Source organism: Pleurodeles waltl, chromosome 7, assembly GCF_031143425.1.
Source record: "Pleurodeles waltl isolate 20211129_DDA chromosome 7, aPleWal1.hap1.20221129, whole genome shotgun sequence".
Taxonomy (NCBI): domain Eukaryota; kingdom Metazoa; phylum Chordata; class Amphibia; order Caudata; family Salamandridae; genus Pleurodeles; species Pleurodeles waltl.
In genome coordinates, this window is record NC_090446.1 from 1,385,080,847 (window position 1) to 1,385,103,509 (window position 22,663).

General features: G+C 47.3%; 1 protein-coding gene across 3 annotated transcripts in view; it reads left to right on the top strand.

The window, feature by feature from the left end:
* Positions 1–22,663, top strand: part of TBC1D17 (TBC1 domain family member 17) — a 416,105-nt gene that overhangs the window by 106,340 nt on the left and 287,102 nt on the right. For all 3 annotated transcript variants that reach the window (XM_069200945.1, XM_069200946.1, XM_069200947.1), the window contains one exon: positions 6,198–6,312. In XM_069200945.1, the coding sequence (XP_069057046.1) occupies positions 6,198–6,312 (115 nt within the window). The remainder of the gene's footprint in view (positions 1–6,197; positions 6,313–22,663) is intronic.

Here is a 22,663-nt window from a genome sequence, read left to right on the forward strand (position 1 = left end):
GGGCATACCATGTTCAAGAGTTCCTAATTTCACCAAAAACAAGATGGTGGAACCCATTTTACTTGGAGCCTGCAACCACAACCGTACAGTCTAGTTCAGTGATCTGCTGACCACCGGGTCCACCAACGTTGCAGCAGCCCAGGAGGCGGTCATTTAGTGTCCAGGATTTGACCTTCAGAAGCGATCTTGCATTGCTGCAGTATCCTTCTTGTACGTGAGGTTTGGATTCCTGTTTCCCAGGTTGTCCCACTTCTCTGAGTAAGGATATCTTGCACTGCTGCTACCTGTTTGTGTAGGAGGCAGGGTACTGGTTGCAGTACCCCCCAACATTTTGCCTTTTTTTGATGCAACTTTGACAGAAGTGCACTGGGTTCCTGCTAACCAGGACCCGAGTGCCAGTGTTTCTTCCTCAAAACAAAACACATGGTCACTTGATCCCGCAGACCAGGCCCTTTAGCACCTCTGTAAGTTCCTAGTAAATGGTACCTCTGGTACCTACGTCCTAGGTACTAAAGAGGGTCCCTAAGTGCTTCAGCGTAACTTGTGCCACTCTAATGAACCCAGCACCAAACTCATGCAGACTGCCACTGCAGACTGCATGACAAGGTGCTCCTAAAACTGAAAACACAGCATGGCACACGCTTGTGTACCATCTCCCCTAATATTAGCTATACAGGAGGAGTGTTGCATTTGCAGGCTGGACACCTCTAGGGTAATCAGTCTGAAGTTAACACAGCCTTAGGAATTCCACCATCTTTTGTGTTGTGAAATTAGGAGTTCTAGGACAGGGTGATGACCACTCCCCAGAGGAAGTGGTATCTAGAGGGTGTAGTGCCCCAGTGGTAAGTAGCTCATTGGCTACTACCTTTCACTCCTCTTAATTTCCCCTAAAGTCAGTATTCAGGGGACCCCCTGATACCAGCACCTCAGATCTTCTCTGGACACTATAGAAGTTGTGGACAAGGAGTCTTCCAACCCAAGAACTGAGGGGCACAATGGATTTGGCATAACCCTGCCAGCCTGCCTGCTGCACTCGACCCTGACCCTTCTAGAGCAACTGACCTGCCTGCATTTGCAGCAGCCACAAAACTGGGAGAGCTGCCAGTGCTTCGCAAATCACCAATAGGAACTTCCTTGGAGCAGAGGAGCTGCTTCTCTGCATCTGCAGGTAACCAAAGAAAGAACTGTGAGGACTGGGACTGCCAAAACCCAATGCTGGACATCATCATTGCACCCGAGCTGCCTAGGCCGAGCTGAAGTGATCCAGACGTATCAGGTTGGATCCCAGACTCCAGAGATGAAGCCCACCTTGAGTACGCCCACTGTGGACTTCCCAACGTCATCTGCAGCCTCTTTCTGTAGACCCACCCCCTCACCCCCCTCACTGCGACCGCCTGTGGTGACAGAGACCCGGTGGTCCACTGCACCTCTGCACCTGAACGCCCTGGACCGAGGAGGAAAGGACCACTGGTGTGCCTACGCCCCCCAGGCTCATGAGACCCGAATCCACTTGTTTGATCAGCCGGACTGCTCCCCCAGCCCACACCTGCAGCCTGTTTCTGTGGGCCCCCTCCACTGCAACTGCCACCGGTGGCTCAAACCAGACAGTCCAAACCACCTCTGCACCTGGCTGCGCCGAAGCAAGGAGAATAGGACCACTGGTGCCCCTACGTCCTCAAGCATCGCAAGAACTGGTTCACCTGGACTGGGCTGTCAGTCCACCCCTGCAGCATCTTTGTGACCAGGTCGATCCCCATTGACTTACATGGAGGACCCAATGCTGAACTGCACCACTGCACCTAGCCCACCGAGGTGACCCATTGGTGTGGCCTCATATCCCACCCTGTACTCACCTTAAGTCCAGAAGATTGGCCTTGTAAGTTGCTGTGAAGTACCTGTTTGCCATATTTGTTTTTTCTCCGATAGAGTAACATTGCAACTACAGAAAAATGCACTGAGTGTCAACTTTTGAAAACTCTAAAAATCTATATCTCAAAAAGTGCTCACCTGATTATGGTGATCTTGGTATCTAAATTTATATGAACGTATGTGTGTTTTTTATAAATTTGTGTCGATTTCTTTAGTAAGTGTGTGTCTCACCTACTGCCTATTTGTGTGCTTTACATGCTTAGCACTAACCTCCGATATGCCTAACTGCTCGCCTACACTACCACAAAAGAGAGCATTTGGGGTGTCATATGTGCCTCTGTAATTCCTCTGGGGTTTGCTCGGACTGTTTACACACTGTACCTCTTTCTGGTCCACTATATAAAGAATATAAAGAACCAGCTTTCTACAGTCTGTGCCTGGTCTATGTGTAGAGAAGGCGCCTACATATATGATTCTTTTCAAGAATGCAACAGCATTTTTACTATAGATTGCCAGAACAGTTGTCTTTGTCATCTTGTGTTTACTATTAACTGTGGCACAGCCGCAGACCTCACTTCCAGGCATTATCACTGATAAATGTTTTTATTGAAATCATTAGAATATTCTACAAAATCTTACCTGAACTTTCAAGAAAATCTTAACCTAAATTTGCAAAAATCGAGCAGGAACCTCTTAAGGCCTGATGGGTTTGATCGCCCACCCTGAATATGTAGGTTTCAGGAAGCATTTATAGTGGAGATGGTTACATTGACTTTCTCAAACTGGTTTCCTTTCTTTGAGAGACTGTTACTATGGGCACTGGTAATTGCTAATTAAGGGATCTAGCCATACTAAATGAGGATTTTCAGTGGAAATCACACTAAACAAACCTTGGCTCTTATGTATCAACACATTTCCCTAGAGATACAGAATGACCAAATCCTTCGACACATCGGACCTTAGATCCCTGAGGTAGGTTTCATTCGGGCAGTTCCTCACTTGGAAAATTCATCAGATCTTAGCTCATAGAAGGTCTGGGTTCAAAAGATCAGGAATCTAGTAATACTGCTGGAGTAGTCATACACAATAGAATGGTAAGTTTGAATTGCCCGAATGAGGAAATCCACTAAAGTCAGGATGGAATGTTTTATTATTACAGCAGAAATTATTTTGTAGGAGGTGTAGAGTTTAGGATCTTCTTGTAGTTGGACATTCGGAGAATGGAGACCACCTACAAAGGCGTAACAGTGGGTATAGACAAAGGTTTTTAATGATATCAGACCAAATTAGTTCATGGCCATTTAGTGCCAGAATGGTAGAAGTGTTAAGTTTAGGTGTGAAAAACACACAAGTGTTGCAGAAGGTAAAGCATGAGATTCATCCACCAGGAAAAGGTACACATCTGGTGAGTGCTTGCTTCCTGGATGTTATGCAGCTTAGTCTGTGCATTATTTGAGATAAGCAGGCCTTGTGTACATACCTTTATGTTCTCATGCCTCATGTAGATGTTAATGAAGATTTTTTAAATGGGTGCATGTGACGAGGGATGGATCTTCTATGCAAAACAGCCATGAATTTGGGTATTTGAGGGTCATTTTCTGGATTGTATGCAAGCTAGTACCATCATACATGTGAAAGAAGTTCATTCCTTTGTCTTTATTTTAGCCCTTGTAATACCCCACACTGCAGTGTATTTCAGTGGAATGCTGCTGGTGGCAGATTGTCTGTGTTTGTCCTCCAAGCATTGTTTGAGTTATTGTCTATTGTAGATGAAATATGCGTGTTCATGTGGTGTTTGTGTCAAGGGTTAATGTCCTCTTTAATTCTAACCTTGTTTCTGTCTTGCCAGACTTCATTAGACTGAAGATTGGCAAGACATGATCTACACATTGCTGTTTAACAAAAAGACTATGGGGGTCATTACGACCCTGGTGGTCAGCGATAATGTGGCGGTAAGTACAGCCAACAGGCTGGCGGTACTTACCGCCAGATTATGACATTGACTGGTTGGCTGAAGCCAACCTGCCAATGTACCACTCCGACCACCACGGCGGTAACAGCCGCTGGGCTGGAGATATCCATATCCAGCCCGGCGCCCGCGATAGCTCCGCCTGCGGGATTATGACCCACCTACCGCCATGGTTTTCGTGACGCCACGAAAACCATGGCGGTAGGCCATATCAATGACAGGGAATTCCTTCCCTGTCACTGAAAGGGGTCTCCCACGCCCCACTACAATTACCCCCCCTCCATCTGTCCAAACCCCCCCCCCCCATTCACGCCCCCTTCACACACAGGCATGCACACACTCATTCACACATACATACATACAATCACACACATCCCTACACACTTCCAAACATATTCAGACACACCTTAACAACATACACGCACTCACACTTCCATACCTGCACACATGCATTCAACACACACCCGCATAAACGCACGCACACACATACATTGACACACACACACAACACCCCCCATAGTCCTCCCCTGTCAGAGACCGACTTACCTGGTTCCAGGGGGTCCTCCGGCCAGAGATGGGATGGGGTGCTGCTACCGCCAGCAGCACCCGCCAGCAGGACACCACCAAGGACGTGTTATTGGTCATAATACGGCTGGTGGCGGTCTACTGGCGTGGCGCTGCTGGTGGTAGCAGCGCCACCTTACCACCATCCACCGACATGGCCACAGACGGATTTCCACCCTTCTTGTGGTGGAAATCCAGCTGTGGTCATAATATGGCGGACGGCTGGTGGCTGCGGCAATGATCTTTTGGCGTCCGTCGCCACGGCGGTAGGCGGTTTTTACCGCCAAGGTTAATATGAGGGCCTATGACTTGCAACAAGAGCGTGTTTTTTGTTTTAGATCTAGAATTACAAAATAAAACCAGTGGCTGTTTTGCATGGAAATATATCTGCTGCTTACCTTTGGAGAGGAACAGTAGGTGCAAGAAAAGAAAGTTAAAAATAATGTAAAAGTTAACTTTTATGTAGGGCCTTTGAACACTGAGTTGGTTGTTGGTGTTTAATAAGCTCCTGTTACTGATTGCTGATGTGTAGAGGTTGAACTGTTACTGTCATGAAGTTTCATTGGTGAATATTCTGGAGAATCCTGATGCTCGCATATATGTATGGATAAGACGTTTCTGTGCCCACATTATACTGTTTCTAATGTGTCTAAAGGTACATTCAAGTATTACTAGTTAAGGATTATTTGCGTTGTCATTTTGTTTCGCCCAGGGGTGTTAAAAGTGAAATACATTATGGAGGCAGTAATACGTACAGATATGGTAAACATTATATCACAGACCTGGTGGAGAGGTGTACATTCTATCTTCTAGCCATATGCCTCTGAAGATTGTGTCCATGGCTTGCACCAACTTGTGTGGTTTGCGTGCAAAATATTGTATGCTCAAGTCATGACCCACTCATGGTAGCGTTCATGGCATATATGAAACAGATGGTTTGAAGGTTAAGTGTTACATTGTTAATTTCATATTCCACTGAGGGTGATGGCCATTGCTTGCGCTTCATATGGTGGTTTGTGAATCAGTGATTGTAATGCTCAAGGCGTGTGTGATTAAGCGTGGTGTTTTTGTTAGGTACTATACTTTTGAAGCTGTTGTATATTTCCTGGATAGTTGTTAGAACTATTTTAGGTTATTAGGTAGTTGTCTGTTACTTGGGGAGGGTGGGGGGGGACGACACCAGTTGTGCTGTTGGGGCATGATTTTTACACAAGTGCCAGTTCAGAGTAATCAAAATAAACAAAATGTTATGATTTCACTGTATGCCAAACAAGGCCCTACGAAAAAGCTATGCCAATAACATTTATTCAGTATTTGTTATGTGCTGACAATGGTCTGAAGAGTCTCAGCAAACCTAAACATTTTCTTAGTGGGATCAATAGCTACCAAGAAGTTAATATTGAGAAAATGAAACTTCTGCAGATGGCAGAACAGTAAGAAAACATGCTACAAAGTGCCACATGATTTTCTGAAATTTAGGCTGCTGTCCATTTCTGAGTCTTATGGTTCCTAAACAACGCTGTCTCTAATCCAGCAAAATTTAATTTTGTGTGGTCTCTATACCATGCAACACACTTTGCTGCTTTTTCACACTTTCACACAAACACTCTTCCCCTCAACATATAATGGCTTTGAGGATATCGACATGGACATGTAATGACTTAGAGATTGTTGAATTCATTCACTGGAAACCTTACAGAGTTTGTAATTACAAAATGGGATAAGGGATGACTTAATTTTATGGTGTGATCTAGTATAACCTGTAAGACCATTTACAGCTGCATTTTTAAAACAGGATGCTATGGGAGGGTGCCGTGCTGAAGAGGAGCTGTTTGATCCAGGATATGAACCTGACTGGGCCGTGATCAGCACTGCGGGAACCAAAGCCCAGCCACCAGAAGAGACTCAAGGTAATAGCTACACTTATTATTGACAACAGGACTCACTCTCAGTTGTCTCTTGTCATGTTCCTACCCGTTCCTCACCATTGTATTTTGACATTACAGTCCACTTCCTGCTTGTGTCTTATTATTTTTGATAGGTACTTCTAACCACAAATTCCTCCATCTTGGGAATATTCCCCAAGTATCAGACTGGATCCAGAAACTTTAAAAGCAGTTAGGCTGTACTCTCGTAGGTGCTGTTGTGTGGCTGGGCGCCAACATTGTTCCTCTCCGAAAGTGATGCACAGAGCCACATATAAGTGCCACTCATTCATGCTGTCAGTGCCTTTTTTACCACACGTTCAGACGCAGATCCGGAGCTTATGTTAGGTGTTTTTAACCTATGCTTTTCACCAAATTATCCTGTTTGCAAGGGAAAATGTCACCCACTGAAACAATAGGGTTTAAACTATGTAGGGGCAGTGACAAATTGATGTCTATGACGGATCCTCACAAAGTCTGTTTGTGGTGCCTGGGGTTGCAACATGACTCCAGGGTCCATGATGACTGCACCCAGATGAACCCAAAGGCCAAATGGGACCGTAAGGCTAAACTTTACGTTGACAAACATAAGAACACTCCACACCGCAGAAGAAAAGGCTAATGTATTGACAGAAGTACTCCATCTTGGTCAGGCTCAAACAGAGTCACTGTTACTATTTAATGAGGTCTTTATGGATGCTCTTTTAGGCACTTGGCCTAAACCTTGTTCACATCCGACGATAAACAGGCAGGAGGCATGTTGCCATCGCCCTGCATGAGGCAGCCCAGCCTTTCTCACTCAACACCCAGTGCCAGAGAGCCTTGTGGTACAGGTGCCAACCAGCAGAAATGATCCCAATACTTTCCCTATTTTTTTCTTACTCCAGCTTGGCCCGTAGATCTGTGAATGCCAGCTGTCTTCTGGGCTGCTGTCCTCATTACCTTTGTGACACAGTGGTACACATTTTGCCATCTGTTCTGGATGACTGACTGACGTCCCCTACCCAGCTAATCAGGATGGTCTTGATGATCTTGATGCAGCAAAATTTGTCATTACTTAGGGTGAGTAATGGGTATTAGTGTGGCCGTTCTGCATCACGCCTGGATGGGGTCTACAATCCTCTCTGAGGATGGCCTCAGATCCTTAATGGACATGCCGTTGGACAGCTTTCGTTTTTTCGGTGAAAAAACTGGCTCTGCCTTAGAGTGATTCAAGGAGACTAGGGCCACAACATATTTCTTGTGGGCTTCCTGTGCCCTTTAGACAGTTTCACTTGTGATTTCGCTCTCTGTGTGAGTATGGCAGAGATTTCCCATTTACCGAGCCAGACTCCTTCACAGCACAGCAGGTCTTTCAGCCATCTTGTGGTAAGGGCAGAGGTTCTCAGAAATAATGTTCAGGACAACAGGGACAAGGTGCCACTCAGTGCCTGGCCCCTTCAGCAGCCGCAAAACTGCTTTAGTTATGTCCTTGCCAGCACACATCCACACTGTCGCAGGAAAGATCCGATATTTCCATCTAAGGGTGGCATGTCATCACTTCAGACAATTGGGTCCTTCAAATTGTCCATCAGATTTACGACCTCTCATTTCTTTCCACCGGCCTGACTTTTTCTCACCTTCTGGGCGGCTGATGGAGGACTACTTGTCCATCTTACAGCATGAAGTGCAGGCCCTTCTGGTCAAAGGGGCCATGGAGAGGGTTCTTGCCCCGGAAGTAGGAACTTAGGGCCATATGTACGAACACTTTTTCCCATAGACACAGAATGGGTAAAAACCTTTGCTACATCTGGCCCTTAGTGTTTCTACTTCTTCTTCCTTGTGCTGAAGACTGACAGAGGCCTTTGTTCTGTGTTAGATCATCGCATTCTAAACTCCTTCCTTCAAGAAAACAAATTAAAGATGCTCACCCTAGCTCTGGTTCTGTCTGCCCTAGACCCAGGGTACTGGGTGGTGACAATTGATCTGCAGAACATTTATTTTCATAATCCTGTCCTGCAGGATCACAGATGCTACCTGCACTTCACAATGGGCCAGACCATTTTGGGTTGACCAGTGCCATTCGGGTGTTGGCATGGTCGAAGCACACCTTCAGAGGTCGGGGTGCCAGTTTTCCTCTACTTTGACAACTGACTGATGCAGGCAAGCTCACCACAGGCAGTCAGCAGGCACCCTTAGAAAACAGCAAACCTCTTAACATTGTTGTGCCGAAGACACACCTGATATCTTTGCAGACCTCATTCATTGGAGCTATTTTGAATAAGGTACACTTCCATGCCTTTCCCATGAATGGGAGATTCCAGGACATTCAGGCTATGATCCTGATGTTTCAACCTCTGACTTGGATCTTCATGTGGATGACTCTGAGCTCTTGGATTGGTGGCCTCCTGCTGGCCATACATACCAGATGGCACATGCAAGCTCTGCAGTGGGACCTAAAATCCCAGTGGGCACAGCATCAGGGAAATTTGTTAGATTATATCCAGATTTCTTCGAAGAATGCAAAAGATCTCTATTGGAGGGTCAGTAGCAGATCTCACACAAATCTGATATGGGTCACGGATACACCACTACTGGGCTGGGAAGGCCATCTGGAAGAAGTGGAGATCAGAGACCTCTGTTCTCCAGGTGGAAACATGGCACCCCATCAGTTTGTTGGAGTTGAGGCTGAGATTCTGTTGACGTTGAATGCCTTCCTGTCTGCCATTAGAAGAAGGCTGATGCAGGTGCTGATAGAACTGCATGTGGTGCTGCAACAAGCAGAGTGGTTGGGGTCTTGGGGCCCTGTGTTAGGAGATTCTGCAACTCTGATAGTGGCTGGACTGTCAAAGAACCTCTTTGGTGTTAAACCACCTGGCAGGATCTTTAAACACCATTGCAGATATCCTCAGCTGCAGATGCGTCCAAGACGTAGAATACTCTTCCCATCCACCTGCGACAGACTCAGGACCTACTTACCTTCAGGAGACACCTCAAGACTTGGCTGTTCGAGCAGTAGCAGCCCCCCAGGCTCCCACCCCCCCCACCTCCCAGAGCCTTGAGACCTTCACGGGTGAGTAGTGCGCTTTACAAATGCTTTGATTGATGCTTAGTGGATCATGAAAGGTGGTTGCACCTGGAGATGGCGTAGGGCTTTGTTCAGCAATGGGGAGAACCCCGGCTAGATATGTTTGCTACCACTAGTAACACAGTCAGCACTTTTGCATGTTCAAGTTTTTAAGGCAGCTTTCTCTGAGACGCATTCCAGTTAGAGTGGACCTGAAAACTCCTGCATGCCTTTTTGCTGTTGCCTCTCCTGCCCTGTATTCTTTAGAACATCCGGAATAACCAGGCCTAAGTAATCCTAGTAGCACCTGACTGGGCCAGGAGAGTGTGGTACCCAGAACTTCTGGGCTTGAGCATCTGTCCTACAATCAGTCTGCTTCTAGGAGGGGTCTTCTGTTGCAGAAGCAGTATAGAGTTCTGCACGCAGATGCGCACAGTTTGTGTCTCCATGCTTGGAGATTAAGCGGTGGCAGTTGCCTCCTTTGAAACTCTCCCTGAGGTTGTTGATTTCATCCTGTCAGTGTGGCGCTCTTGCCAAAATCTATGTATGCCAGCCAGTGGGACATATTTGTGGATTGATGCACTGCCTGACAAATTGACCCATTGCAAGCAAAGTTTTGTTGTTTGTTCTCTCACTACCCCAACATGGACTTGTTTTGGGTACTGTTAAGGCTACTAATTGGCTCTTTCAGCTTTTTTGCAGTTATTGGATCAGCCTTCATTATTTTAGTCGGCTGTTGTGATGAGAGTTTTGAAAGGTTTGCAACATTTGTTTCAGCCAAAACCAGTTTTAATGCCAAAAGTATTTTTTGCTCCACCTCATCCCTCGAAGCAAGAAGAGATACTCCATTGTTTGGACCACAAGTGGGTACTAAGTGTTTATATCAATCATACCAAGGAACATTGAGTGGATGTTCAGTTCTTTGTAGGGTTTTCCAGAGCAAAGAAAATCAAAGCAGTGCAAAAACGGACCATCTATTTAATTACAGGATTTGTAGAGCACAACATCCGTCCACAAGGGGATATCACAGTGCTAAGATGCTCCCTGTACTTTCATCTGTGTAACTGGGATAAGATTACGATAGCTTGATAAATGACATTATTCTCTAATAAGCCATGTTTTTAGTTTTTTTCTGAACCAGAGATGGTTGTCAGTAGGAAGGAGATCTAGGGGTAAAGTATTCCAGTGGGCTGCTACCAGGTGTAAAAACGAGTGGACACCTGATCTAACCTTTTTTTTATCTGCTTAGCTTTGCCAAGTGCAAGGTTTGTGATCTCAGATCGTGCTCTGGATTATAAAATTCCCCTTTGGCTTGTAGAATTTCAGGCCCAGTGTTATATAGTGCTTTGTGTGTATGGCGCAGAAGTTTGAAGCTAGCTTTTGCCCATTTGCAACCAATGCAGAGTTGCAAGGCAAGCTGATGCCGAGCTGTATCTGTCCATATTACAAACAAGCTTGTCAGCAATGTTTTGAATCACCGTGAGTCAGGTGAATAGGTAATCTGAAATACCCACATAAAGAGCAATTACCATACTCCAGTCTAGTGGTTATGAGAGCTTGGACTATTGTTCTTCGCCAGCCAACTGGTATCCCCAGGAACTATCTTCTTAAGAGTTTGAGGAAACCAAAGCATTTGCCACAAGTGGCAGTAACTTGTTCTTGCATGGAAAATGAATCGCCAATGATCACCCTGAGCTTTTTTTCTGATTTTGTAGGTATTTGAGCAACTCCTAATGAAGCAGGCCACCAGGAGAAGTCCCAGATCTGGTGGGCCCCACTGAAGAGTACGATCTCTGTTTTGTCGGTGTTTCATTACAAACAATTATCTGTCATCCAGTTTGCTACTTTGGAGGGGCACTTCGTTTACTTCTCAGGTTTCCTCATGTTTTCACAATTGATATGACCAGCCTAGTGTTGTCCGAATACAAACATATCTCAAAGCCACCATATCCTTACAATTTTCGCAGGAGAGGAGAAGTGAATATTAAAGAGTATCAGGCTCAAGGAGGAGCCCTGAGAGACCCCGCTTTTAGGTAAATGGGTGCGGGATCTGAAAGTGCTTAACTGGACTGTTAGCATTCTATTCTGTAGAAATGAGCCAAACCAATGTAGGGATTTGGAGTGAAGTCCAATTTCATGGAGTTTTGTAATCAGGAGGCTATGTGAAATGGTGTCAAAAGCCATCAAAAGATCAGGTAGTATAGGGGTGACTGTCTTGCCCTGATCAACTATTAACCTGGTGTCATCCAGCACGGCAAGAAGAGTGGACTCAGTGCTATTTCTGGTTCTGAAACCCGTCTAAGTTGGTTTAAGCAAATTGTTTTTCTCTAGGAAGTTTGTTAGCTAGCCATTAGTTAATTTTTCCAAACATTTCACATATATGAAAGCAAAGATATAGGCCAGTAATTGGAAAGAATGGAAATATCAGTTCTCTGTTTTTTTACCAGAGGTAGTATCCGAGCTTGCGTCCATGTGTCAAAGGAAAGTTTACTCGGTTAGTGATTTATTAAAAATTTGAATTAGATGAGGACTCAATATGGGGGGGTAATCGAGATGAAATGAAATGTGGACAGGGGTCAATAAGGGAGCTAGATTTGACCTCTTCCATCAACTTCATAATCTGTTCCTCTGGAATCCTTAAAAAAAATACACACACTCTCCCACAGAGACACACTCTCACACATACATACACAGAATTGAAAAGCATTTTTTACCTACCTTGCTGTTTGTGCAAGTCCCGTTTGCTGCTGCTGCTACTACTTTCAGCTTTGACATTAAACTTCCTCCTCTTCGAAAACTTGAAACTGAAACTTCAAATTATGCAGTCGCAGCAGTCTCTGCTCATTCACCCCACCCTTTCCCAGCTCTGTGGCAAGTTGGGAAAGGGTGGGGTGACTGGCTGAGTAACATGTAGCCATGGGCACTGCAGGGCTTAATCCTGCAATGTCCGCAGTTGACTTTATCTGTGCCGCTTCAACACGTCACAGAGTGGGAGGAACCAAGGCATGTCAGGGATTTGAGGCCAGGGCTGGGGGCTTCACCAGCCCTGGATACTCTCTGATGGCTGGAGCAGGCGCCTTCCTGCACCTGCACCAGACGTCAGACAGTCACTGTAGCAGAGCTGTCTTAGGCTGGTGCTGAACTGCATTTTCTTTTTATACCAAGAGTGAATAAAAGATTATTATTTACTCTTAGTATAATAAAGCAGGGGTCGTAGCCCTAGAGCCCTAATGGGAAAACCTCCACTGTGTCCTTATTTCCTCTCAGTGTCATCTGCTGGGTCTTCCTGTCTTTATGCCGCTCCTCATCAGTTGATGCCAGTAAAGGTTCTTGAACTTGTTGATTACTGAAACACTTTGTCAAGTCTCAGCAGAGATTAAATAAAAGTATCAGGTGGTAGTCTCATATCAGCAGCACTACAACCAGTACATTCTAGAATACCAGGAATTATATACATAAATGTTTCACATTTTCAGTTCTTAACTACAAATGCAACACCATTAAATATTTTATTGTGTAGTGCATTTTGTACAAACTCCGCATAACACTATTAACACTAAGGAATTTAGAACTATTATTGGTTAATATTGAGCTAGATTCAAAATAAAATTGTGACATTGAAAGAAATACTATATTACCTACTACTGATTATTAATAATTCTAAAATATAGTATAAGGATGTTTAAGGGTTGTGCCATGTGATTAAAATAATTAGTCAATAGTAGTCTTTGTACAACTCTGTATTTAAATATACAGCAATTGGATGACTAGGGAAAAATTAATTGGTGGCTAGTAATAACGCCGTAAAGGCTTCTTGCTGCATGGCCGATTCTAGTAAGAGTCTGAAACCAACTTATAAAGTTGTGTGTGGTATCAGACAGTAAAGCAGTCTTGAGCGGTGTAAAGAAATGGCTCCCTGTTGCAGTTACCCCCCACTTTTTGCCTGATACTGATGCTGACTTGACTGAGAAGAGTGCTGGGACCCTGCTAACCAGGCCCCAGCACCAGTGTTCCTTCACCTAAAATGTACCATTGTATCCACAATTGGCACACCCTGGCATTCAGATAAGTCCCTTGTAACTGGTACTTCTAGTACCAAGGGCCCTGATGCCAAGGAAGGTCTCTAAGGGCTGCAGCATGTCTTATGCCACCCTAGAGACCCCTCACTCAGCACAGACACACTGCTTACAAGCCTGTGTGTGCTAGTGAGAACAAAATGAGTAAGTCGACATGGCACTCCCCTCAGGGTGCCATGCCAGCCTCTCACTGCCTATGCAGTATAGGTAAGACACCCCTCTAGCAGGCCTTACAGCCCTAAGGCAGGGTGCACTATACCATAGGTGAGGGTACCAGTGCATGAGCATGGTACCCCTACAGTGTCTAAACAAAACCTTAGACATTGTAAGTGCAGGGTAGCCATAAGAGTATATGGTCTGGGAGTCTGTCAAACACGAACTCCACAGCACCATAATGGCTACACTGAAAACTGGGAAGTTTGGTATCAAACTTCTCAGCACAATAAATGCACACTGATGCCAGTGTACATTTTATTGTAAAATACACCACAGAGGGCACCTTAGAGGTGCCCCCTGAAACTTAACCAACTATCTGTGTAGGCTGACTGGTTCCAGCAGCCTGCCACACTAGAGACATGTTGCTGGCCCCATGGGGAGAGTGCCTTTGTCACCCTGAGGCCAGTAACAAAGCCTGCACTGGGTGGAGATGCTAACACCTCCCCCAGGCAGGAACTGTGACACCTGGCGGTGAGCCTCAAAGGCTCCCCCCTTTGTCACAGCCCAGCAGGGCACTCCAGCTTAGTGGAGTTGCCCGCCCCCTCCGGCCACGGCCCCCACTTTTGGCGGCAAGGCTGGAGGGAACAAAGAAAGCAACAAGGAGGAGTCACTGGCCAGTCAGGACAGCCCCTAAGGTGTCCTGAGCTGAGGTGACTCTAACTTTTAGAAATCCTCCATCTTGCAGATGGAGGATTCCCCCAATAGGGTTAGGATTGTGACCCCCTCCCCTTGGGAGGAGGCACAAAGAGGGTGTACCCACCCTCAGGGCTAGTAGCCATTGGCTACTAACCCCCCAGACCTAAACACGCCCTTAAATTTAGTATTTAAGGGCTACCCTGAACCCTAGAAAATTAGATTCCTGCAAACTACAAGAAGAAGGACTGCCTAGCTGAAAAACCCCTGCAGAGGAAGACCAGAAGACGACAACTGCCTTGGCTCCAGAAACTCACCGGCCTGTCTCCTGCCTTCCAAAGATCCTGCTCCAGCGACGCCTTCCAAAGGGACCAGCGACCTCGACATCCTCTGAGGACTGCCCCTGCTTCGAAAAGACAAGAAACTCCCGAGGACAGCGGACCTGCTCCAAGAAAGGCTGCAACTTTGTTTCCAGCAGCCTTGAAAGACCCCTGCAAGCTCCCCGCAAGAAGCGTGAGACTTGCAACACTGCACCCGGCGACCCCGACTCGGCTGGTGGAGATCCAACACCTCAGGAGGGACCCCAGGACTACTCTGATACTGTGAGTACCAAAACCTGTCCCCCCTGAGCCCCCACAGCGCCGCCTGCAGAGGGAATCCTGAGGCTTCCCCTGACCGCGACTCTTTGAATCCAAAGTCCCGACGCCTGGGAGAGACCCTGCACCCGCAGCCCCCAGGACCTGAAGGACCGGACTTTCACTGGAGAAGTGACCCCCAGGAGTCCCTCTCCCTTGCCCAAGTGGAGGTTTCCCCGAGGAATCCCCCCCTTGCCTGCCTGCAGCGCTGAAGAGATCCCGAGATCTCTCATAGACTAACATTGCGAACCCGACGCCTGTTTCTACACTGCACCCGGCCGCCCCCGCGCTGCTGAGGGTGAAATTTCTGTGTGGGCTTGTGTCCCCCCCGGTGCCCTACAAAACCCCCCTGGTCTGCCCTCCGAAGACGCGGGTACTTACCTGCAAGCAGACCGGAACCGGGGCACCCCCTTCTCTCCATTCTAGCCTATGTGTTTTGGGCACCACTTTGAACTCTGCACCTGACCGGCCCTGAGCTGCTGGTGTGGTGACTTTGGGGTTGCCCTGAACCCCCAACGGTGGGCTACCTTGGACCAAGAACTGAACCCTGTAAGTGTCTTACTTACCTGGTAAAGCTAACAAAAACTTACCTCCCCTAGGAACTGTGAAAATTGCACTAAGTGTCCACTTTTAAAACAGCTATTTGTCAATAACTTGAAAAGTATACATGCAATTTTTATGATTTAAAGTTCCTAAAGTACTTACCTGCAATACCTTTCGAATGAGATATTACATGTAGAATTTGAACCTGTGGTTCTTAAAATAAACTAAGAAAATATATTTTTCTATACAAAAACCTATTGGCTGGATTTGTCTCTGAGTGTGTGTACCTCATTTATTGTCTATGTGTATGTACAACAAGTGCTTAACACTACTCCTTGGATAAGCCTACTGCTCGACCACACTACCACAAAATAGAGCATTAGTATTATCTATTTTTACCACTATTTTACCTCTAAGGGGAACCCTTGGACTCTGTGCATGCTATTCCTTACTTTGAAATAGCACATACAGAGCCAACTTCCTACAAGCGGTGTTCTGAAACTCAAATATTTTTAAGTCTTATTGATTAGCAGGGTAAGGAAGTTTAATAGCTGTATCCCCAAATAGGACAGAGAGTACTCTCTTTTCTAATTTTGTAGATTTTAATTACTAGGTCCTCAGCAGTGTAGTGAAAGTAGGTGTGTATAATGCTTACCTTTAGCAATACGAAAATCAGATCCAGCCACACCAACCTCCTGCTTTCCTGGACCCACATCAACGACGAGGACACCATCAAAACCATGAGCACAATCCACTCGGATCACCCTCCAACCCCTGCCCCCACCACGTATTCAACAAAGCAAGCCCCATCATTGCCCCCCAACTCCGTATGACCATCAACAGCTCCTTCGAGACCACCACCTTCCCGTAGAGTTGGAAGCACGCCGAAGTCAACGCCCTGCTAAAGAAACCCAAAGCGTACCCCATGGATCTCAAGAACTACCGACCTATCTCCCTCATCCCCTTCCCGGCGATGGTCAGCGAGAAGATCGTCAACGGCCAACTAACCTGCTTCCTAGACGACAACAGTACGCTGGACACCTCTCAATCCGGATTCTGGAAGAACCACAGCACCGAGACCGCTCTCATCGCCGCAACCGATGACATCAGGACCATGCTCGACAAAGGCGAAACGGCGTCCCTCATCCTCCTAGACCTTTCGGCCTCCTTCAACATTATCTGTCACCACACCCTCTGAACACGCCTCCACGACGCAGGGATCTGCCACAAAGCCCTGGACTGAATCACATCCTTCCTCTCCGGCAGAACCCAGAGAGTGTGCCTCCCTCCCTTCATCTCTGAAGCAACCAAGACCATCTGCGGCGTTCCCCAAGGATTCTCGCTCAGCCCAGCCCTTTTTAACATCTACATGGCACCGCTCGCCAACATCGTCCGATCCCACAACCTCAACATCATCTCCTACGCCACTGCCAAAACCAATCTCCACAACGGAATAATGGCCATCGCCAACTGGATGGAGAGGAGTTCCTAAAATTGAACTCAGACAAGATGGAGATCCTCATCCTTGGCTCCAAACCCTCCGCACGGGACGACTCCTGGTGGCCAGCTGCCCTTGGAACCGCACCAGATGGATCCCCACTGAAACAAGAAGGACCATCACCCACGCCCTCGTCAGCAGCAGACTGGACTACAGCAACGCACTCTACGCGGGAACCATGACCAAGCTCCAGAAAAAACTGCAGCGTATACAGAACGCCTCTGCACGTCTCATCCTCGACATCCCACGCCGCAACCACATCTCAGCCCACCTGAGAGACCTACACTGGCTCCCCATCAACAAAAGGATCACCTTTAAACTCCTCACCCACGCTCACATAGCACTCCACAATGCTGGCCCTGCCTACCTCAACGAGCGACTCTCCTTCCACACTCCCAACCGTCAACTCCGCTCCGCCAACCTCGCTCTCGCCACCGTTCCTCGCATCCAACGAACTACAGCCGGCGGCAGATCTTTCTCCTACCTCGTCGCCAAGACCTGGAACTCCCTTCCGTCCACCTATGACAGACCCAGGACCTGCTGACCTTCAGGAAACGCCTCAAGACCTGGCTGTTCGAGCAGTAGCACTCCCCTCTTCCCCCTTTCCCCTCCCCCCCTCAGTGCCTCGAGACCCTAGCGGGTGAGTAGCATGCTTTACAAATGATTGATTGATTGATCCATCATTCATCGAAATGCTAATACAGAGGAACTTACATTTCTCCTTTGGGAGACCACAAGAAAGTCTGCAAGGTTGCCCCGATCCATGAGTACATGGTGTTGTGTGTATGGAAGATGTGTGCGTGTATGTCTGTGTGTATGTGGGCGTGTATGTCTGCGTGTATGTGTAGTTGTGTGAGTGTGCGTGTAGGGGGGGTGTGTGTGTCAATTTTGGGGGGGTCCGACCACCTTTGGGGGGGTGGGAGGGGGATTGTGGGTTTGGGGGGAGGACTCTGGGGAGGGGGGGTGGGGGAGATGCCTATCCGTGCCTACGCCATGGATTTTGTGGCGATACAGAACCCCACGAAATCCATGGCGGTATGCGGGATCGTGATACCGCTGGCGGCGTAGTGACGGCCGCCAGGCTGGAGACTGAAGTCACCAGCCCAGCGGTCGTTACCACCCTGGCGGTCGGAGTGGAGAAGTGGCAGTTTTGCATGGCGGTCACCGCCATGCTTGTAATTTCATTTTTTTACCGCCCGCCTGTTTGCGATGGCGGTTTGTTACCGCCACTTCTCCACCGACCGCCAGGGTTGTAATGAGGGCCTATATCTCATTGTGATATGGTATATACAGAGCCAGCTTCCTACAACTAGTTATCCTGCTCATGCTGAAACATGGAGGAAAAACAAGTATCAGAATGGATTAAATCCTTATTGAAACACTAGTTTAAAATTGAAGTGCCAGAAACTAATTAGAAAACGTTGATCTAGTGCAGCTGCAGGAATCAATCCCTCTCTCCAGTATTATTTAATATCTCAGACCTCTGAACAACATTGACAGAAACAAAATATTAAGGCTTCAGCATTCTCATCATGATTGACAGATGCTCCTTTTCGTGAGAAGAAATGTTCTTTCAACTTCCTTCTGTTTTTAACTGGAATTACTGGATACTGCTTAGCTGTGCATTTTCATTTTTGACCTGCGACTGCATGCATTAGCTCATGCGTCTCGCTTGCAAGACTCTGTTGCTTACCATTTGTTGGCTTGCGTGGCACTCTTCTTTACACCCTTGTGATTCGTCACTGTAGGCCTGGCATCATTTCCGTTCTTCTGTGTAGAGCAGGGACCAAGCACTGATTGACTGAAGTTAATCAGTGCCTGTCCACTGCTCCTGATGTGATTGAGGTACTATTTTGTTCTTTTGAGCTTCTAGTGCCCTGCAAACAGAAGGCTTGTGACTGTAAAAAATGTGCCCAGAGCGACAAACAAAGTGGCAAAGTTTTTTTTTTTTTATAGCTACCTTTCTTTTTTTTTGCCAAGTCGCCTCTTCTCGCTTTGCATTCATGTTTTTTTTGTTTTTGCTCGTGGGCGATGTTCTCAAAAGATGGTGATTTATCTTTTTCTAAATATTGCAAAGCAACATTGTTTCTTTAGTATGTGTAATTTCTGTAATGAAGCTTTAATACATAATCGTGCAGTACATCCCAGTCCACCCTACTACAGTCCACCCCACTCAAATCCAAACCACTCACCCCAAACCAATCCACTCCAACCCACCCCACTCCAATCTTTCCAATGCACCCCAGTCTAATCTGCTCCACTCCAGTTCGCCCCGCTACAATCCAAAACAATCTGCCCCACTCCAAAACAATCTGCCCCACTCCAATCTGCTCTACTTAAACCAATATGCCCCACTACAATCCAATCCAATATGCCCTGCTCCCATCTACCACACTCCAATCTGCCCCAGTCCAATGCACGTCGTCTGCCCAGTCCAAAACAATCTGCCACACTGCAATCTGCTGCACTCCAATCCAAAACAGTCTGCCCCACTGCAATCCAAAATAATCTGCACCACTCCAATTCAAAACAATCAGCCCAACTCCAAGCTGCTCTACTTTTATCCAAAACAATCTGCCCCACTTGAATCCACCCCAGTCCAATCTGCCCCACTCCAATCCAAAACAATCTGTATCTCTAGAATCTAAAACAATTTGCACTACTCGAATCTGCCCCACTCCAATCTGCCTCACTCCAATCCAAAACAATCTACCCCAGTCCAATCCGCCCCACTCCAATTCAAAGCAATCTGCTTCACTCCAGTCTTTCCCACTCCAGTTCAAAACAATCTGTCCCACTCCAGTCTGCCCCACTCCAATCTGAAACAATACAACCCACTCTAATGCACCTCACCCCAATCCACCCCACTCCACCCCAATCCACCCCACTCCCATCCAAATCACCCCACTCCTATCCAATCCACTTCACCCCAAACCAACCCACTCCACCTCACTCCAATCCAGTCCCCCTGTAGGAAGCTGGGTTCTGGTTGCAGTACCCCCCACTTTTTGCCTTTTTTTTAATGCAACTTTGACTGACCTGCACTAACCACTAACCACGTCCTTAGTGCCAGTGTTTCTTTCCCAAAACGAGCCACCTGATCACTTGAACCCCAAGTGTCCATGCCCTTTAGCACTTCTGTAAGTCCTTAGTAAATGGTACCTCTAGTGCTAGGGCCTAGGTACTAAAGAGGGCCCTAAGAGCTATAGCATAACCCGTGCCACTCTAAGGGACCTAGTACCAAACCCATGCACACTGCCTCTGCAGGCTGCGTGACAAGGTGCTCCAAAAAGTGAAACAACATGGCTCACACGTGTGTGCCATGTCCCCTAACATTGCCTTTGATATTTGTAAGTCACCCTCACAGAAGGCCTTACAGCCGTTAGGCAGGGTGCATTATATGACAGGTAAAGGCATATCTGCATGAGCAAATATGCCCCTATTATGGCTTTGTAGATTCTTAAACATAGTAAGTAAATGGGGAAACTATTCTAAATACATGTGCTGAACACTAGTCAATATGAGTTCCCCATCTACGCAATGGCTTCACTGAAAATGGTGATGTTTGGTATCGAACATTTCGTATTAATAAGCCCTCACTGTTCCCAGTGATGGATTTATTAATACATGCGCCCAGAGGTACCTCTTTTTGGTCTATTAAATAAAGACCCAGCTTCCTACACCCCCTGCCCCAATCCACCCTCATACAATTTGCCCCACTCCAATCCAAAACAACCTGTCCAACTCCAAACCACCCCACTCCAATCTGCCCCCTCCAATCAATTTAATTTTGCCCCACTCCAACCTGCCCGACTACAAATCCCAAACAACACATTCCATTCCAAAACAATCTGCCCCACTCCATCCCGATCCACCCCGATCCACCCTACTACACTTCAGTTGCCCAATCACAATCTACACCAATTCAGCCCATTCCAATCTACCCACTCCAATCCAATACAGCTCAACCTAGTCCAGTCCACCACACCCCAGTCCACTTCAGTCCGATCCAACCAACTCAGATCCACCCCACTCCAATCAACTCCAGTCCATCTAACCCCACCCCTCCCTAATCCAACCCACCCTACTCCAGTACAACCTACCACACTCCAATCCACCCCACTCCAATCATGTCCACTGCTACCCAATTCACCTCACTCCAGTCCACTCACACCATCCCAATCCATCCTACTCCAATACAATTCACTTTAATCTTCCCCACTCCAGTCCAGTCCACAATAATCCACCCTACTCCAGTTCAATCCACCGACTCCCACCCACTTTAATATAACCCACTCCAGTCTAGTCCAATCCACTGCAATCCACTCAAATCTATACCACTTTACCCCAATCCACCAAACTCAATCTAGTCCACCCCACCCAGTCCAATCCACGCACTCAATCCAATCCACCCAAATCCGATCCACTCCAGTCCACCCTACTCCAATCCAGTTTACCGGACTCCACCCCAATCCAATCCACCCCAATCACCCAGCCTCATTCAACCCACCCCATTTCAGTCCGCTCCTCCCCACTCAAATCCACCCCAGTCTACCACAATCCAATCCAATCCCCCTCAACCCATCCCATCCCATCCCAATTCAGTTAACTGTACTCCAGTCCAATCTATCCAGTCTACCCCACTACAATCTACCCCAAACCAACCTACTACAATCCACCCCACCTCAATGCAATCCACCCCACTCCAATCTACCCTGCTCCACCCCACTCCAATCCACCCTAATCCAATCCACCGAAATCCAATCCAACACACCCCACTGCAATGCAGTCCATCCCGCTTTAGCCCACTAAACACCAACCCAATCCTCCCACCCCATTCACTCCAGTCCACCCCACTCACTCCAATCCACCCCACTCACTCCAATCCACCCCACTCACTCCAATCCACCCCACTCTATCCAGGCCACCCACTCTATCCCAATCCAATCCACCCCATCCCAGTTCAGTTCACCCCAGTCAATCCAGTCCATTCAGCTCACCCCACTACAATCCAATCAATCACACCCCACTCCAGACCAATCAACCACACTCCAGTCCAACCCACCCCACTCCAATACAGTGAATCCAGTCCACCCTCCCCACTTCAGTCCAATCGAATCCACTCCACCTCACTTCAGTCCACCCCTCTCCAATCCTGTCCAGTCCACTCCAGTCCACCACAATCCACCCCACCACAATCCACCCCACTACAATCTAGTCCACCCCATAACAATCCAGCCCATTCCAATGTGCCCCACTCCAATCAATACACCTCAACCCAATCCAATCCGCCACACCCCAGTCTACTCCAGTCCAGTTTAGACCACATCAGTCCAGTCCAACCCACCCCACCCCAATCAACTACAGTCCAACCCACCCCACCCCAATCCAATCAACTACAGTCCAACCCACCTCACTCCAATCCATCCCACTACAACCCAACCCAACCCTACTCCAGTACAAGCCACCCCGCTCCAATCAAGTCCACTGCTACCCAATCTACCTCACTCCAGTCCAATCCACTCACATCACCCCAATCCATCAGACTCTAATGCAATTCACTTTAATCCACCCCACTCCAGTACAATCCATCCCACTCCCACCCACTTTAATCGACCCCTCTCCAATCCACCCTTCCCCACTCCAGTCCAATTCAAACCACTCCAGTCCACCACAATCCACTCCACCC